Source organism: Peromyscus leucopus, chromosome 9 (assembly GCF_004664715.2).
Source record: "Peromyscus leucopus breed LL Stock chromosome 9, UCI_PerLeu_2.1, whole genome shotgun sequence".
NCBI lineage: Eukaryota > Metazoa > Chordata > Mammalia > Rodentia > Cricetidae > Peromyscus > Peromyscus leucopus.
The window spans coordinates 78,399,003-78,415,959 of NC_051070.1; the positions used below are offsets into that span (position 1 = coordinate 78,399,003).

Here is a 16,957-nt window from a genome sequence, read left to right on the forward strand (position 1 = left end):
ATAAGCGTTTATAAGTTTTTGTTTATATATATATATGCATATGATATGTTTTTTAAAATACATTTAAAATCATATTAAGTTGTTTTGCATGTGTATGGGGCTGGGGGCCAGGGCCTCTCATCTCTGCAGCTGGGCATCATCTTCCAGGCTAGCTGGTTCTTGAGTTTCTGCTCACATCTGTCTCTGCCTTGCATTGCTCTAGGAGTGCTGTGATGACAGATGCCGCTGCATCTGGCTTCTTACATGGGCTCTGGGGAGCAAGCTCAGGTCATCAGGCTTACATGACAAGTGTGTCTACTTGTTAGACCAGCTCTTGGGGCCTTTCATGTTTATTTGAAAATTTCTTTTGACATAATTTTAAGTCTATGGCTGTACCACATTGAACATGCCATTTCTCATCTGAAATAGTTTCCAGCTTACAGCAAAATTATAAGATTAACATAAAAACATTTTGTATACTGTAGTCCCTGATTGTTATATATATTTAGCAATTTGTTTTGTCATACATTTTCTATGTAGATGTTCTGAGCCATTGGATTGCAGGTCAAGTAGATTGTGTATCTTTACTCTTTAATATTTAACTATGAATAAAAGAATTGAGTTTCAAGAAGGTTTTTTTAGAGTTGAACTGTCTTACATATTAACTAATATAATGAATCACAGTTGTCAGTCAATAAATAATATTTCAAACAATCCAATCACTTCTGTTATTTAATGTTCCCTAAAAGTTTAGTCATTTCAGTTTTTACAGTATCCTAGTGTGGTCAGAAATTCTTATGGTCATCCTAACAAGGCCGTTGTTGGTGTTCAGTAAACATTTATTTGTGGCCTTCTGATTCCAATCCTACCAGCTAATGGTGATGTTATCAAGACTCATGAGCTTGGTCGGTGGTGTGCACAGACCCACTAGGAAGAAATGTATGTGTGCCTGTTTAGACGTCAAGAAGAAATAGGGTAGTTAAAGAATGTGTTTGAAATACTTAAAGCTATTAGCATTCTTTCTGTAAGGTGCTCTTCCAATTACAGAATGAGAAGAAGTTGAGACATACATATAAGCATGGCAGTCAGGGGAGCTGGCGCTTAGTCAGGTCGCTAGGACTCTGCCTTCCTGTGCACCTCATAACTTCCATGTACCTCAGAAGCTTTTCCCTGTGCACATCTTAGTCACTATTTGTCAGTGTGATATTTATTTTTGAACATAATAGTGAATTGTGTTTCCGACAAAAATGAGACAAAAAAGCCTCTTACGTACTTTTGGATGTTAGAGCTCATTTTATTCCAGGTGGAGGCAGAGGCACATGGATCTCTGAGTTCAAGGCCAGCCTAGTCTACAGAGTGAGTTTTAGGACAGCCAGGGCTATCCAGAGAAAGCCCTGTCTCAAAAACAAACAAACAAATAGAGCTCTTTTTATAGACTTTGAAGCCTGGTTGATAGTGGCAGGTAGCATGAGCCTTGTCTAACTTTTAATTTCTGAAAAATGTTTCTTAAGGTTGTGTGGCTCATGCCTGTAATCCCACCATTTCAGGAGGTTAAAGCAGGGAAATTATGTGTTTGAAGTTATGTGACCCTGCCTCAAAAAGAAAAAAAACGGAAGCAGCAGTTTTAAAATGTAGTAAATCTGTTTTCTTTCCATTTAGTATTCTGAAGAAGCTAACCTCATTGAAGAATGTGAACAAGCTGAGCGGCTTGGAGCAGTGGATGAATCTCTGAGGTGATTTGCTCTTCAAGTACTTGGTTTTTCTTGGTCCCAGTTGACTGGAAAAAAGAATAATGCAATTGTCCTTATTTGAAGTGAGGAAACCCAGAAGGCCGTTCTTCAGTGGACCAAGCATGATGATTCTTCAGACAGCTTCTGTGAAGTTGACGGTATGATGTTCGTGAAAGTCTGCCTTATGTTCCCAGTAATGTCTTAAGAAAAATCCAAACCACCAGCCTACCTTCTCTCCTGCCCACCCTCCCACACTCCCTCCCTCCCTCCTTCCCTCCCTCCCTCTCTCCCTCCTTCTCTCCCTCTCTCCTCTTCATTGTATTAAGCATTAACCTCAGGCTTTGGATATGCTAGACAAGTGCTTTACCAAAGTGCTGCTCTGGATGCTGCCCCTCAGTTCTTTTTAGTTAATTTTAAAACCTTAGTCCTAACAGTGTGAAGGGTCCTCAGAAAGCTAAACATGGACTCATGGGACTGACTTAGCAGACGTGTAACTCAGAATTTGGGAAAGACTCAGACACAGGTAGACCAATGTTCATTCATAAGAGGCACAATGGTCTATGTGTTTATCATAGGTGCAAAAATAATTGAAATGTGTTCTGTATATATCACATAAATACACATGAATACTACTGAGCCATATAAGAAGGAATGAGCTTCCAACAAATGCTACAGTGTTCCAGAACCCTGGAAACATGGTAGGTGAAAGAAGCCAGACACAAAGATAAGTGTGGTATGATCCACTGTGAACTGTCGGGAACAGGCAAAGTCATAGCAACAGAAAGGAGATTAGCAGTTAGTAGATGTACTGGGGAGTTAATTGTTAAATAATCAGTTTCTGATAAGGGTGATGGAAAAGTTTTGGAAACAGAAAGTGGCAATGATTACACATAGCATTGTGAACGTAACTTACAGTTCACTGACGATGATGGCAATGGCCATTCATGATACCTATTTTTACCACAGTAAAAAAAAAAATTTAAAAATAGTTTCTATAAAAAAAAATTACCTCTTGGGTTTTGTAGTTATATGTACCAAGTAGTTAATAGTTCTCTTTCACTTACATTTTGCAAAAGTAGATAAAATGGGGGAATGAGGAACATGTCTTCTGTAAATGCTGCTGGACTGTTAACCTTTTCCATGTTGATGGTCTCTGTGACTTTTGGTGCAGAGAATATTGAACCATGACATCTTGTCTGTAGCTGGTGCTGAAAATTGGCAGCCTTAGAACACATTAGGATTTTGATTAAGATTTATTGATTTAATTCTTTTTCTAGTATCTTTTTTTTATTTGAATTGTTCACCTCTGAATTGGCCAAGCAAAATTAAATCAAATTTGAATTTTTATATTCTTCTATGGCTCTTTATTAGTGGACTAATAAACTTTTTTTTTTTTAATAATTTATTTAACTTTATTTTATGTACACTAGTGTGAAGGTGCCAGATCTCTTGGAACTGGAGTTACAGACAGTTGTGAGCTGCCATGTGGGTGCTAGGAATTGAACCCAGGTCCTCTGGAAGAACAGCCAGTGCTCCTAACCCCTGAGCCATCTCTCCAGCCCCTAATAAACTTTTAAAAAGTTTGTGAAAAGAGTTGGGTATTGATGGTGGATGCTTTTAATTCCAGTGAGGCAGAGACAGGCAGGGGCAGGGCACCCCTCTTGAGTTCCAGGACAACTAGGGCTACATAGTGAGACCTTGTCTCAACCCCTGCAACCCCCTCCCAAAAAAGGAAAAGACTTAAAAAAAAAGTTTTCTGTAGTGGAGTACATGCCGTGTTTTGATATATGTATCTGTCGGGTCTATGGGATTTTATAGTGTATTTTTCTTTTTACTTTTTTCTTTCTTCTTTTGGGGTGCGGGGTGGTTTTGAGACAAGGTTTCTCTGTGTAGCCTTGGCTGTCCTGGAACTCACTCTATAGGTCAGGTTGGACTTGAACTCGAAGAGATCTACCTGCCTCTGCCTCCTGAGTGCTGGGATTAATGAGTTGCTCCACAGCTGCCCAGCTTTTTTCCTTTTCTACTTCCTGGGATCAAACACGGGGTTTTGCCTGTGCTAGACGGCTGCTCTCCTACTAGGCAACACTCTCTTCATTTCCGATGGTCAGTGATGAGCTGCTGTGCTAATGTGGATGGAAACAGACTCATTGTTTGGATCGTTTGTGAGCATCGACTCACATGTTTTCTTACACTCTAAAATTCATGTATTCCTGTTTTTACCACTTACAAGATCAGAATTTTTTGCAGCCATTGTGAACAGTGAATGTGGCTGTTTGTTTCTCCCTATTTTCCTTTTTCCTAAAACGTTGTTCTGAAATAGGTAAGATTTGGTAAAACATTTTATTTTGCAGACATACAGTCCCCTGATGCTGAGTATGTGGATTTACTCCTTAACCCTGAGCGCTACACAGGCTACAAGGGGCCGGATGCTTGGAGGATATGGAGTGTCATCTATGAAGAAAACTGTTTTAAGTATGCATTATTTTCCTAGACTTGTGAAAATCAGGTTCATGCTCTTAAGATTAATATGGACATAGAAGCTTAAATGTCATTAATCCCATTTCCCCTGGGGCACTGGCTGCAACAGATACTTCTTTAAAGACTTAGATAATATTAGACCTTTTTGGTATTGGAACCACTGAGCAACATTCCTGAGTGGATTACAGGATCTCCGTATGTAGATGAAGTGATTGGGAACCAGGGGCTTTGCTTCATTTACCAAGATCACTATAGCCAATGATAGGGTATAGATTATAATCTATAGTTTAAGATTCTTTTTGTTACTCTCTGCTCTTTCTTTGGCCACAGTATTTTATCCTCTTCAAGTTAAGTTGATTTCAGAGAGCAGCTCCAAGGTCACCTTTCTGTGTACTCACTGTATGCTGTGCACTGTGTTAACCATGGCACGGGCATTGCTCCTCTAGTTCTCACGGTAACAATTTGTTATAGTCATGACTGCTTACAGATGGAGAATCTGAGGCTTAAGCTAGGTCTTTGTTCAGTGTCAGGGGAAGCACCCTCTTTGTACTCTTAGCCAGTGCAGGGGAAGTTGATCACTGGGTGAGTGAAAAATCCTAAGGTTCTTCACTTGGAAACCTGAAGGCTCTAAAGATGTACCAGCTAACTTTGGGGTAAAAACCTATGTGTGCATTTGTGTGCGCATTTATTAGTGTGCATGTGCATGCATTTACATATGCATGCACATGTGTGATTCTCTCAGGGACAATAGCTCCGCTAGCACGTGTTCATACAGTACAATTCTTTTCTTTGTAGGCCACAGACAATTCAACGGCCTTTAAATCCTTTGGCTTCTGGTCAAGGTGAGTTATTTGCATCTGTTTATTGGCTAGTGAAATTGGGTTAGAGTGAAGAGAAAGGCGAGGTTAAGTAGCAAGGGCAGTTAGGGCAGGTAGTCCACTGGTACTGACTGTTTTAGAGAAGTTACGCCTCACTCTGTGGAGGCACAGATATATTTCCCAAGGATATTCATGGTGTTAGGCCATGGTAATATGAAGATTAGGGTTATAGGTTTATTGTCTTTTTTAAAAAATTTTACTTATTTATTATGCATACAGTGTTCTGCCTGCATCCCTACAGGTGGGAAAAGGGCACCAGATCTCATTACAGAGGGTTGTGAGCCACCATGTGGGTGCTGGGAATTGAACTCAGGACCTCTGGAAGAGCAGTCAGTGCTCTTAACCTCTGAGCCATCTCTCCAGCCCCGATTTATTGTCTTTCTACAATGCACTAAATAGTTTACGTCAGTTCACTAAATTTGTTTACTTCAGTTCTGTTTATCCTCCAAATAAATGAATATTCCAAACATTTACCTCATTTTTCAAAAAACTTAAACTGGGGAGGAAGTTTAATGCTGCAATGCTTGGTCAGCATGTCTCAGTCCCTGGGCTTGACTCCCAGCCAAACAAGAAACAAAACAAAACCCTCAAGTAAGCCAGGCGGTAGTGGCACACACCTTTAATCCCAGCACTCAGGAGGCATAGGCAGACAGATCTCTGTGAGTTCGAGGCCAGCCTGGGCTACAGAGTGAGTTTCTGGAAAGGCTCCAAGGCTACACAGAGAAACCCTGTCTCCAGAAAGAAAGAAAGAAAAGAAAAATGGGAAAAAATGAAGATGACAGAAAAATTTGCATTTTATAGTCTTTGAAAACATTCCCAAGGTTAAATCTTCTGTCAGTCTGAGGGATTCAAAGCAACAGTAATACAGACCTTTAACAGAAATTATCTCATAGTGTTAGGATAATAAAGGTACAAAAAGGCTGTTGTCCACATAAACATGGGCACCCAGACTGCTCTCAGTATGCTACCCTTCCCCCTCCTATGAGCATGTGGGAATTCTGTGAGCCTGAGCCACGGCTGGACAGAGCTGGCTGTGGGTGCTCCTTCTATTGATTTTACTTGCGTGGATACACTGATGGACTAAAATGAGTCATTGTTAGCATATTATTTTCATGTAACTGTAGCATGCAGAAGTAGTTTATAATAATTAATGTTTTGTTTTGTTTTTCAGGAAAAAGTAAAGGTATGTACCTTTATCATGCATTATATATGTCAAGTCTGGTTGTATGTTCAGATGTGTGTTCTGGTGTTTATTGTGGCAAACTGCATTTCTTCTTGCTTCCTTGGACAGAATATCTCCTCCTCTTGTTTCTATAGAGATATCCATAACTCAGGTTGGCCTGGAGCTCCTTCATTATATAGCTCAGGGTGTTCTTGAATTTGGACAGTCCTCTTGTGTATGTCTCAAGAGTTCAGTTGATAAGCATGGGCCACCAAGCTGACTCTTCATTTGTATTTTAGTTTTTTATCTGAAGTGCTAGAGGTGAAAGAGCAGCTGAGAGGGAGAGGCCCCTGTTAGAGGCCCACACTCTGGACAGCCTGCCTCAACCTCTGGCAGTTCAGTTGTGTGTTTGACCCACAAGCTGTGGAAACCTGGTCTCTTCTTAGCTAGTTGAGGCGTGGGCTGTGAGGGTCTTACCAGGGAGGGTCTAGACACTTTTTCAAGTGTTGACTCCAGAGCTCAATCACTGCCACTCTGCACTGGTAGGGATGTTAAACTTCCATATATATTTCAGGGTTACTTTGCCTTTTAAAGAATATTTTAGTTTTAGGAGTGAGATTGAAGTAATTTTTTGCTTTTCTAAAGACCATGTATGTACTTAACAGCCTTGTGGTACAGGTTAATAATCCCAGATACTTGGGAGGCTGAGGCAGGAGGATTGCAAGTTCAAGGCCAGTCAGGGCTACTGAATGAATTCCAGGCCAGACTGAATGAATTAATTAGTGAGACCCTGTCTCAAAATAAAAAGTGAGAAAAAAGGGGGAAAGAGTGAAAAGTCCTAGTTTAAATCCTCAGTACTGCCACACACAGACACACACAGAGACACATTGTGTGAAATCCTCAGTACTGACACAGACACAGACAGAGAGAGACACACTGTGTGAAATCCTCAGTACTCTCTCTCTCTCTCTCTCTCTCTCTCTCTCACACACACACACACACACACACACAGAGACACACAGAGACACACTGAAATCCTCAGTATTGACACAGACACACAGACAGAGACACACTGAAATCCTCAGTACTGACACACAGACACACAGAGACACACTGTGTGAAATTCTCAGTACTGACATGTACACAGACAGACACACTGTTCAAAGAAACTGAGTCAGTACTTGCTTGGCCTTAGTCCATTTAGATGAAAATGTTAAACGTAAAGTATCTTCTCTCTTTCTCAAAATCTCTTACTTTTTAGACATCATTTACATGTTTAATTTTTATTAAATGTATTTATTTAGTGTATTTATGTGGTGGGTGCATGCTGCCATATGCCTTTACCTACTGAGCCACCTGGAAGCCCATATTTTTCTGAACTATTTGTGCATTATGTTAAAAAGACAGAATATGAAATTCTGGTAGCATTACTGTTTTATTATCATTTAATAATTGATTATTTTGTTTTATTTAGCTGCTATAGTTACTGTAATGAAAAGTGTAATAGTACTGTGGCACTAAATAAAATTCTAAAGCAGATGTGACTTAGTGTGGGAGGGAGATACTTAGCAGTCACAGTATTTCCCATAGGTGCTTGCCTCTGTTTGGGACTGAAGAAGTGATCCTGTAACTTTTGGCCTCCTTGGGCAGTAGCCGAGTTCTGTGCTACATTCTAGACACACAGGCTTCTTTGTCTGGCATACTATTTGTCTCTTTATGAGAGAAAGGATCATTTATCCCTAGAGACCTCAGTCCTTAGAACTGATTCATTCATAAGTATTACATTGATTTTGGCCACAGGGCAAAGGGGTATTCCTGACAGCTGCTGCATTAGGTGATTAATTACCTGCACCATGATCAGGTCAAGTTGAAGGGGCTTTCAAAATTTTTTTTACTTAAAATGTATTCTTTCAGACCTGAGCACAAATGCCTACCCCCTCCCCTCACAAAATAATAATAATAATACTACCATTTTAAACAACTTTAGCAAGATAAAAGGATTCTGACATAATAGTATTTATCATTCTATAGCAAGTACTGCATGAATGCTGTAATTTCTTACATATTTTGTAAAACGTTTAAAATATTTTCATGTTAGTTTTAATAGTTGTGTTAATTTTACCATGTTATCTAGTTAAATATTCTGTTAACTCCGGCATTACCATCCATTTTTATTACTAGAGACTTTAAAATTAAAATAGTAACCTTTCTACAGATTCCTTGTCCTCTCCCTCTCCCCGTTTTATCTCTTTAGAGCATAATTCTGAAACCAGAATCACTAAGCTTTAGTTGATTGGCAGTGGTATTGTTAGGTCACAGAACATGAGCGGTTGTTTTTAAGAACTGCGCTTCTGCTCTTTGGATGTAGTGAATTGCATGAAATTCTGTTACATCTGCAATAGCATCTTACAGTATTTGTTTCCTCTTAACTTAAAAGTATGTCAAAGTCCTTAACTTTTAAAGCATAGATTGCTATGAAAATTTATCTAGTTAAGCAGTCTTGCTAGATTGTGTGTGTGTGTGTGTGTGTGTGTGTGTGTGTGTGTGTGTGTCTTTCTTGTGGGAGAGAGGTCTTAGGGATTGAACCCAGGAGTCATGAACATGGTAGCCAAGTGATGCACCACAGAGTGACATTCCTCCAGACTCCCAACTCTACAGTTTGATAACACATAAAACATTTATCTGAGGGACAGAGCAGTCCTTTCCCAGATCCACACACAACCTTTTCCTTTGAAGAAATTGTAAGATTTGGACCTTTAGCTGGAACAGTCTTTAAGACACTTGAAAATTTACATTTTGGTGTTAGGAAAAAATTATGACTTATTTTTCTTTTAATTTCAGAGAACACTTTTTACAGCTGGCTAGAAGGTAAATTAGAAACTTTTAAACAAATTTAAATGATAATTTTTTTCATTTTTAATATCATGAAATCTTAAATTCCCAAGATTCATATACAAAATTTTATTTTTGCACCATTGATTTCTTTTAGGCCTCTGTGTAGAAAAGAGAGCATTCTACAGGCTTATATCTGGTCTACATGCAAGCATTAATGTGCATTTGAGTGCAAGGTATCTTTTACAAGGTATGTGCTTTTAAAACCTTTCATATAATTGTTTTTAGGTATTCTTAACATTTTTTGGGTATTTACGTGGATGGAGAAACAGACTATTGGGTAGTAAGAATCCACTCGTAAATAGTAGTGATTCGGAATATAGAAGCTGTGTACCAGTTGAATGGCTCCATATATTATTAATTCTCTCAATTCTACATATCACTTTGGAAATGTTCTTTTGTTGACTGTGGGGAATTAAAATACATCCAGCAGCACAGTTTGTTACCGCATAAGAGCCTTTATTTATATGTGGACTTTAATGGCTACAGCATTGTCTGTTGCTTTTCGTGGTTTAGGATGCTGGTGGAAAGTCAAACCATGGTTGATTTTCCTCAGTAATTATTTCTTCTGGAATTGGGAAGTATTTTACCTTTCAGAAATAAAGTGGTAACTCTGGATTGAAATAGTGCTTTAAATTCATTAGTAATTTCAGATAGTCATTTCAAAAAATTTGTTTTTATTACTAATTATGCATATGTATGTGGGGGTATGTGCAAGTGAGTACAGGTGCCTCAGTAGGCAGAGCAGGAGTTAGAAGCTATGAGCTGCCCTGGATTCTGTGAACTGAACAAGTAGGTCCTCTGGAAGAGGAGCATGTGCTCTTAACTGCTCAGCCACCTCTCCAGCTTAGCAAGTCATTTTTTAAATTATATATTTTGACTTTATGATTGTTGATATTCAGAAATTTGATTTTTATCAAAAAATCCATTTTCTCTATAAATATTTAATTCATTTTGCCTTTAAGAAAGGGTTCCAGAAGACAAAATTCTTACTATAGAGTTTCTAAATTTTATTTATTTTTAATGCAAGGTCTCACTATGTAGCTTTGCCTGTCCTGTCACTCTGTATGTAGAACAAGCTGATCTTGAACTCAGAGATTCATCTGCCTCTACATGGAATTAAAGGCATGCACCACCACATCCGGTTTATGACAGAATTTTTAAAGGCTAATTAAAAAAAAAATTTGCTGGGAGGTGGTGGCAGCGCACACCTTTAATCCCAGCACTGGGGAGGCAGAGGCAGGAGGATCTCTGTGAGTTCGAGGCCAGCCTAGGCTACAGAGTGAGTTCTAGGAAAGGCACAAAGCTACACAGAGAAACCCTATCTCAAAAAACCAAAAAATAAATAAATAAAAAAAAAATTCTTGGTTCAATTATGTATTTTAAATTACAAAATGAACTTAACTTCTATGAATATAAGTAGCTTCTTTTAATTAAAATGAAAATTACTTAACTGTACACTTGTTACATTCTTCTTTCTTCTTAGATACTTGGCTGGAAAAGAAATGGGGCCACAATGTCACAGAGTTTCAGCAGCGCTTTGATGGGGTTTTGACTGAAGGAGAAGGTCCGAGAAGGCTGAAGAACTTGTATTTTCTGTACTTGATAGAGTTAAGGGCTCTGTCTAAAGTCCTCCCATTTTTTGAGCGCCCAGATTTTCAGCTCTTCACTGGAAATAAAGTTCAGGATGCAGAAAACAAAGTGTTACTTCTGGAGATCCTTCATGAAATCAAGTAGGTTCTATATGCTACAACATGTATGTTAGTTAACATCTGGATGAGGGGTGGTGTCCAAAGTAAACTGCATTATTTAGTCAGAGAAGGAAACCATCTTTAAAGTACTGTAAATGAAGTTCTGTTCATTGGACTTTTAGGTTTTTGCTTTTTTTTTTTTTTTTTTTTTTTTTTTTTTTTTTTTTTTGAGGTGGTCAGATTCTCCTGCCTCAGACTTCTGGGAGCTGGGAAAGGAGATTTGCATCTGACCTTCCCAGATCTTCTAGAATTTCTTGGTTTTGCTTTGACTAGTGTATTACAACTTCTTTTATTTCTTCTTCTTTTTTTTTTTAATAATACCAGCATTATATTTGTTTGCATAGTCTTAAGTTTGGGGTCAGACTTCTAATAAACTTAGCATTTAGATTTGAGGACAAGTATTTGTTTGCATTGTTGCTGTTACTGATTTTTATTCTATTTTAATTATTTATCACTGACCAGTAAAATATATTAGCAAGACTTACATACATGAACATGACCCTTCTCTGTTTAAAACACAGGTCATTTCCTTTGCATTTTGATGAGAATTCTTTTTTTGCTGGGGATAAAAATGAAGCACATAAACTAAAGGTAATTATACTTCACCTTAATGGTTAGGTGCAGCCTGGTGAGTCTGCAGGTGGGGTGTAAAGTCCCATTTACTGGAGGTCGAGTAGAATGGCGCCTGTAAGAGGTTGTGGAGAGGGATCGCTTAGGACGGGAGCGCATGGTCAGTTTCCGTTTGGGGGAAGCTTTTGTGGCTCAGAAGGATGACTAATAAATAGGCATGTATTACATATTTCAGAACTGTTAAGAGAAGAGTTAAAGTTTTACTACAAAAGGGTATGTCAGGTTATGAACTTGTCACCTTGGTTTTATTGTTCCATATAAATATCAAGAAATAAGCCGGGTGGTGGTGGCACAAGCCTTTAATCCCAGCACTCAAGAGGCAGAGCCAGGCGGATCTCTGTGAGTTCGAGGCCAGCCTGGTCTACAATATGAGTTCCAGGAAAGGCGCAAAGCTACACAGAGAAACCCTGTCTCAAAAAAACCAAAAAAAAAAAAAAAAAAAAGAAAAAGAAAAATAGAAAAAATAAATGTCTAGGTATCATAGCACCCCATAAACAATTTGGATGTCAGTTAAAAATGAATTTAAAATTTCTACTTCATACTGCATCTTGACTTAGAGCTCAGTGGGTTGATATATATGTAACACTGTCTGTCATCATGATGGAAGAAGCCAATGCAATCAACTTGCAAAGGAAGTTCTTTCTTGTGTGTGCGTTGAGATCAGCTGTTCTGGATTGCTGCCTCTGTCTTCCTCAGCTTGGTCTAGCCACAGAAACGGACTTAGTGGTTATGTAACCCCACAGCTTCCAGGAACTGGAGAGTGAGGGGAGATGCCACAGTAAGATTTTTCTGGCCTGGTCTACAAAGTGAATTCCAGGACAGCCAGGACTGTTACACAGAGAAACCCTGTCTCGAAAAACCAAACAAACCAAACCAAACCAAAAGACTTCTTTTCTGTACTGTATTCAGTATACTCCATATTTTTAGTTCACTTGCTGGTTTGTTTTGTTGGAGGGTGTTTTGGCATCAGCTCTTTTTAGACTGTACAAATTAGAAATATTTCTCACAGTGTTTTAATTTGATCCAAATTCCAGAACACTTGGCCTTTATGTGCTTTGAAGTTTATGTATAGTTCTTATAGAAAAAAAACTCATAGGAAAATTGAAAAAAACTTTTATAGCAGATTTACTTTAAAAAGCTTCCTGGTAGACATAGATTTGAACATTATTTATAAAAACATTTTGCTGGGTGGTGGTGGTGTACGCCATTAATCCTAGCACTTTGGAGGCAGAGGCAGGAGGATCTTTGTGAGTTCGAGGCCAGCCTGGTGTGCAGAGTGAGTTCTGGGACATCCAGGGCTACACAGAGAAACCCTGTCTTGAAAAACCAAATTAAAAGTTTTTCTTATGACTCCCTTACAGTCTCTGTGTATGGGTAGAAATAATTACTAGTGTTTGGAACAAAATAGGGTCTGAAGGTTTATGAAGCATTTGAGAATTTTGGCAAGAACCGGTGAGTTAATTTTAATCATTCTGCCAAATGACCATAATACATGATGAGAAATTGGGTGTGTCAGCGTGTTCCTGTAGTTCCTGACTAGCTGAGAGGTGAGGCAGGGGGACAGTTGGAGTCCAGGAGTCCAATGCCTGCCTGAGCAACAGGACAAGAGAATCTGTCTTAATAATTTAATTTCTGATTATTTTAAGGATTGCATATTTTTCTGATCTGAGATAATTTTGGTATATATCCAGATTATTAGACATGTTTTTGTTTTTGGAAACTATAATGATTTTCTCCTAATCTAGTAAATTTCTAGCATCCTAAGTTTACCTAGGTAGGAGATACTCACGCTATTTTATGTGGTTGGCTTTAATTTTATGTTAATTATGTTAACTTCTCTATTTTAAGCAACCATACACACTCTCTGTACATATCATGCAAAGAGTTACTCAAGAAACGCTGTGTTCAGATATTTGAATTACATCGATTCCAACAATGAACTTAGAAAAAGCAGGCATAATCTTTTACAATAGAGGCTTATAGCTTTGCAAGTATGATGGCCTCTTAAAAGCAAAATATTTTCAAGCTCTTTCTACAGGAGTCTGTTTTTTGTATCTTTTGATTGTGAAGATGTAATTGTCAACCCACTTTGCATTCAGTACCATTCTGTAAGGAAAACGTGTGATACTGGCCCTTCCTGCTTACATACATTTGGATGTTATGGAGCATATGAATGAACCACTTATTCTCTCTAGATAATTTGTCTGCAGTTGGATTCTGTAGACCTCTAGAACAGCTACTAATTGTCAGTAGTCCCTCAGGGAGGAGTTGGTCTTCAGGAGCCCCTTCCCCTGTAGTAGTAAAAAGTGTGATATTTTTTCAATTAAAAATTTTTTTTGAAATTAAAATATAGTTCCATCATTTTCTCCTTTCCTTTTAACCCCTTCCATGGCCCTCACCCTTTGTTCCTTCTCCAATTCATGGTCTCCTTTTCTCTGTTACTGTCACTCCCACACCACACGTGGCACACTATTTAGTCTGCATAGTGTTACTTGTATGTATACACGTTCAGGGCTGACTATTGGTATTGGATAAGCAACTAGAGACTCATCTCTGGGGAGATTATTTCTGCCCAGTTTTTTATTTTTTTATGTTTTAAAGTCAAACTCAAAACACTAAAGGAAACTTACTATCATCATGAAAACTGTCTATAGCAAAATTGAGTAGTTTAAAAAAAAGTAGTCACCTTGAATTATATAGAAAAATACAGGAAATAGATAAACGTGAATGTGATTATTAACTATGCTGAAAAAGTATTCGCCTACCAAAGACACACTCAGGCTTTAGTAAATTTAATGTTACATAACCTCAATTTTTAACATGTCTATCTTTTTGAACCATGAAATCAAAGCAATGCAGAGCTTGCACCAAGCTCCTTCAAAAGGTCCATGGCTTTGTTTCCTTTGGCTTTGTTTATGGAGGATGCTCAGCTGACACAAGCGGAAGCTGGGCTCTCACCTTCCCACGTAACTCCTCCCAGCAGACTGACCTCACAGCAGTCCCATGCTCCACCTTAGGTGTTGCTCTGAAGTATTGCCATGATGGTGCTACTGAGCATTTTCTTTTGATAAAGGAAAATGTCCCGGGCTGCAGTCTTTCACCGTCATTTTCCTCACTGCATCCATTAACTTGCTTATATAACACTAGTGCCAGTTATTTTATTTGATAATGCTTATTATGGTATTTGTACATTTGTTTGCATTCCAGTTTTGTTCAATAATGAGTGTGTAAACAGCATACATGAAATAAATGTAAATACTAATGAAAAAAAAAAAAAAGTTATTTTTTGAGGTGGTCTCATGTGTAGTGTAGGTTAGTCCCAAGCTTGCTGTGTAGCTGAGAACAACTTTGAGATGATAGGTCTTCACCACCTGGTTTATGTAGTGATGGGGGTAGAGCCCAGGGCTTTAGGTATGTTAGGCAAGCACTCTACCAGTCAATGGAGCTACATTACTATTCCATGGGCAGTTTTATTTAAAAGTTTAAAATTAGGATGTTCTCTTACTGAACTGATCCAGAAGTACCAAATGGAGAAAACTGTTAAAGTGAATAATTCATATTTATTTGGCCTTTGCATAAAACTAGTAAAGGCATGAGATCTTGAGTCTTACTAAAATATTTTGCATGTTACAGCTGTTGCAATCTCATGCTGAATCAAGCTTCTGGGAAATCCCCCTCTGAAGCAAATTTAAATGTCCTTTGAATGTACTAGATAGCCATCTCTGCTCACACCTAGTTTTAGACCTGGGGTGCTCATCTGGTTGAGTCCATTATATGATTTATCTCATAGTAAAAAAATTATAGACACCAGGCAGTGGTGATGCACTCCTTTAATCTCAGCACTCGGGAGACAGAGGCAGGTGGATCTCTGTGAGTTTGAGGCCAGCCTGGTCTCCAAAGTGAGTTCTAGAGCAGCCAGGGCTGTTACACAGACAAACCTTACCTTGAAAAACAAAAACAAAATAAAACAAAAAAACAGAACAGCAACAACAACAAAAAAGGTTAGACTACTGAAATAATAGAAGTTTCTTCTGAATCCTGGTAGTTAGGGCTGGTGAGATGGCTCAGTGGGTAAAGGCGGTTGTAGCCAAGCCTGACGACCTGAGTTCGATCCCAGGACCTACATCACCAACTCCTTGCAAGTTGTTGTCTGATTTTACACGAGTATACATAAACACACATGTGCACACACACACGTGAACATGCACACACAGTGGGTAGAGGGGGTGAATAAAATCTAGTTTTTGAAAAACAAAAAAACAAAAAGCTACTGGTAGCTTGAGATTCTACTCTTAAGACCAGGACAGAGTCACTTGGAGGATCCGTTATTAATTTTGACTCAAATAAAAGAAGATGCCCTTGGCTCCCTTTTCTTCATCCCTTAAGGACATATACTGCATTTAGATGATTGGATTCTAGCAGCTTTATTACAATCAACGTAACAATCTGGTGTTAACAGGCACATATATTATGTATATGAATGTATAAAAACATATGGAACAACAACCCAAATCCATCAGAGTAGTAGAGGATAGGTACAGAAATGTGGGATGATATGTAGGGAGTTTCAGTTATATTAGTAATGATTTCTTTTTAGAATTTCGTGGTGTATACGTGGCTATTAATTATATCTTATATATCAATAGTAAAGAAAATCCTTCCTTTACCTTGTTAGATACCATTTAATCCCACAACTCCCAATATTGATGACATATTTCTTTTTTGGTAGCGTGGATTTGGAGTGAGACAGGGCTGGTCACTCGGGTGTGAGCTTAGACCTGCTGTGTAACATTTCTGAGTCTTTTAAAGAAATCCATGAGGGTAGAGCATGCGTAGCTTTAGATTTGTGGGGAAGATTGAATGGTAAGGAGAGGTTCTGGGATGTGGTAGACGCTCTGTGTGCGTGGGCCTTTGTTTGATACCCTTTAGCACAGTGTCCAGGGCTGAGCACATGGAGAGCACGCAGAAAACAATTCTTAGTTGATTACACAAGTACACAACTTATATAAAATTATGTTACATTGTTTTTAGGAGGACTTCCGACTACATTTTAGAAATATTTCGAGAATCATGGATTGTGTTGGTTGTTTTAAGTGTCGACTGTGGGGAAAGCTCCAGGTAAGTCTTGCTCAGTCTTCATCTTTACTCTGTGTTGAGGGGTTTCCTTATTTGTCCTTTTTTCTTCTTTCTGTTTTAGACTCAGGGTTTGGGCACTGCTCTGAAGATCCTGTTTTCCGAGAAACTGATAGCAAATATGCCAGAGAGTGGACCAAGTTATGAATTCCAGCTAACCCGACAGGAGATAGTATCCTTGTTTAATGCATTTGGAAGGTTAGTTTTAATGTTCTGAAATTGTTTCTGCTAGCCACCTGAGTCTGATGTTAATAGGTATGTTTTCAGATAAAACTAGGAGTGTCCTTTTTAGCAAAATTAACTTGTTATAGAATGTTATGATCT

The 16,957-nt window shown here is 38.5% G+C and overlaps 1 protein-coding gene across 2 annotated transcripts in view; it reads left to right on the forward strand.

Moving 5' to 3' along the window:
- The window catches only part of Ero1a (endoplasmic reticulum oxidoreductase 1 alpha), a 38,179-nt gene that overhangs the window by 16,522 nt on the left and 4,700 nt on the right, over nucleotides 1–16,957 (forward strand). For both annotated transcript variants that reach the window (XM_028873617.2, XM_028873618.2), the window contains exons 5-15: nucleotides 1,639–1,712; nucleotides 1,794–1,867; nucleotides 4,061–4,181; nucleotides 4,983–5,029; nucleotides 6,237–6,248; nucleotides 9,069–9,095; nucleotides 9,217–9,309; nucleotides 10,606–10,852; nucleotides 11,392–11,461; nucleotides 16,532–16,618; nucleotides 16,698–16,831. In XM_028873617.2, the coding sequence (XP_028729450.1) occupies nucleotides 1,639–1,712; nucleotides 1,794–1,867; nucleotides 4,061–4,181; nucleotides 4,983–5,029; nucleotides 6,237–6,248; nucleotides 9,069–9,095; nucleotides 9,217–9,309; nucleotides 10,606–10,852; nucleotides 11,392–11,461; nucleotides 16,532–16,618; nucleotides 16,698–16,831 (986 nt within the window). The remainder of the gene's footprint in view (nucleotides 1–1,638; nucleotides 1,713–1,793; nucleotides 1,868–4,060; nucleotides 4,182–4,982; nucleotides 5,030–6,236; nucleotides 6,249–9,068; nucleotides 9,096–9,216; nucleotides 9,310–10,605; nucleotides 10,853–11,391; nucleotides 11,462–16,531; nucleotides 16,619–16,697; nucleotides 16,832–16,957) is intronic.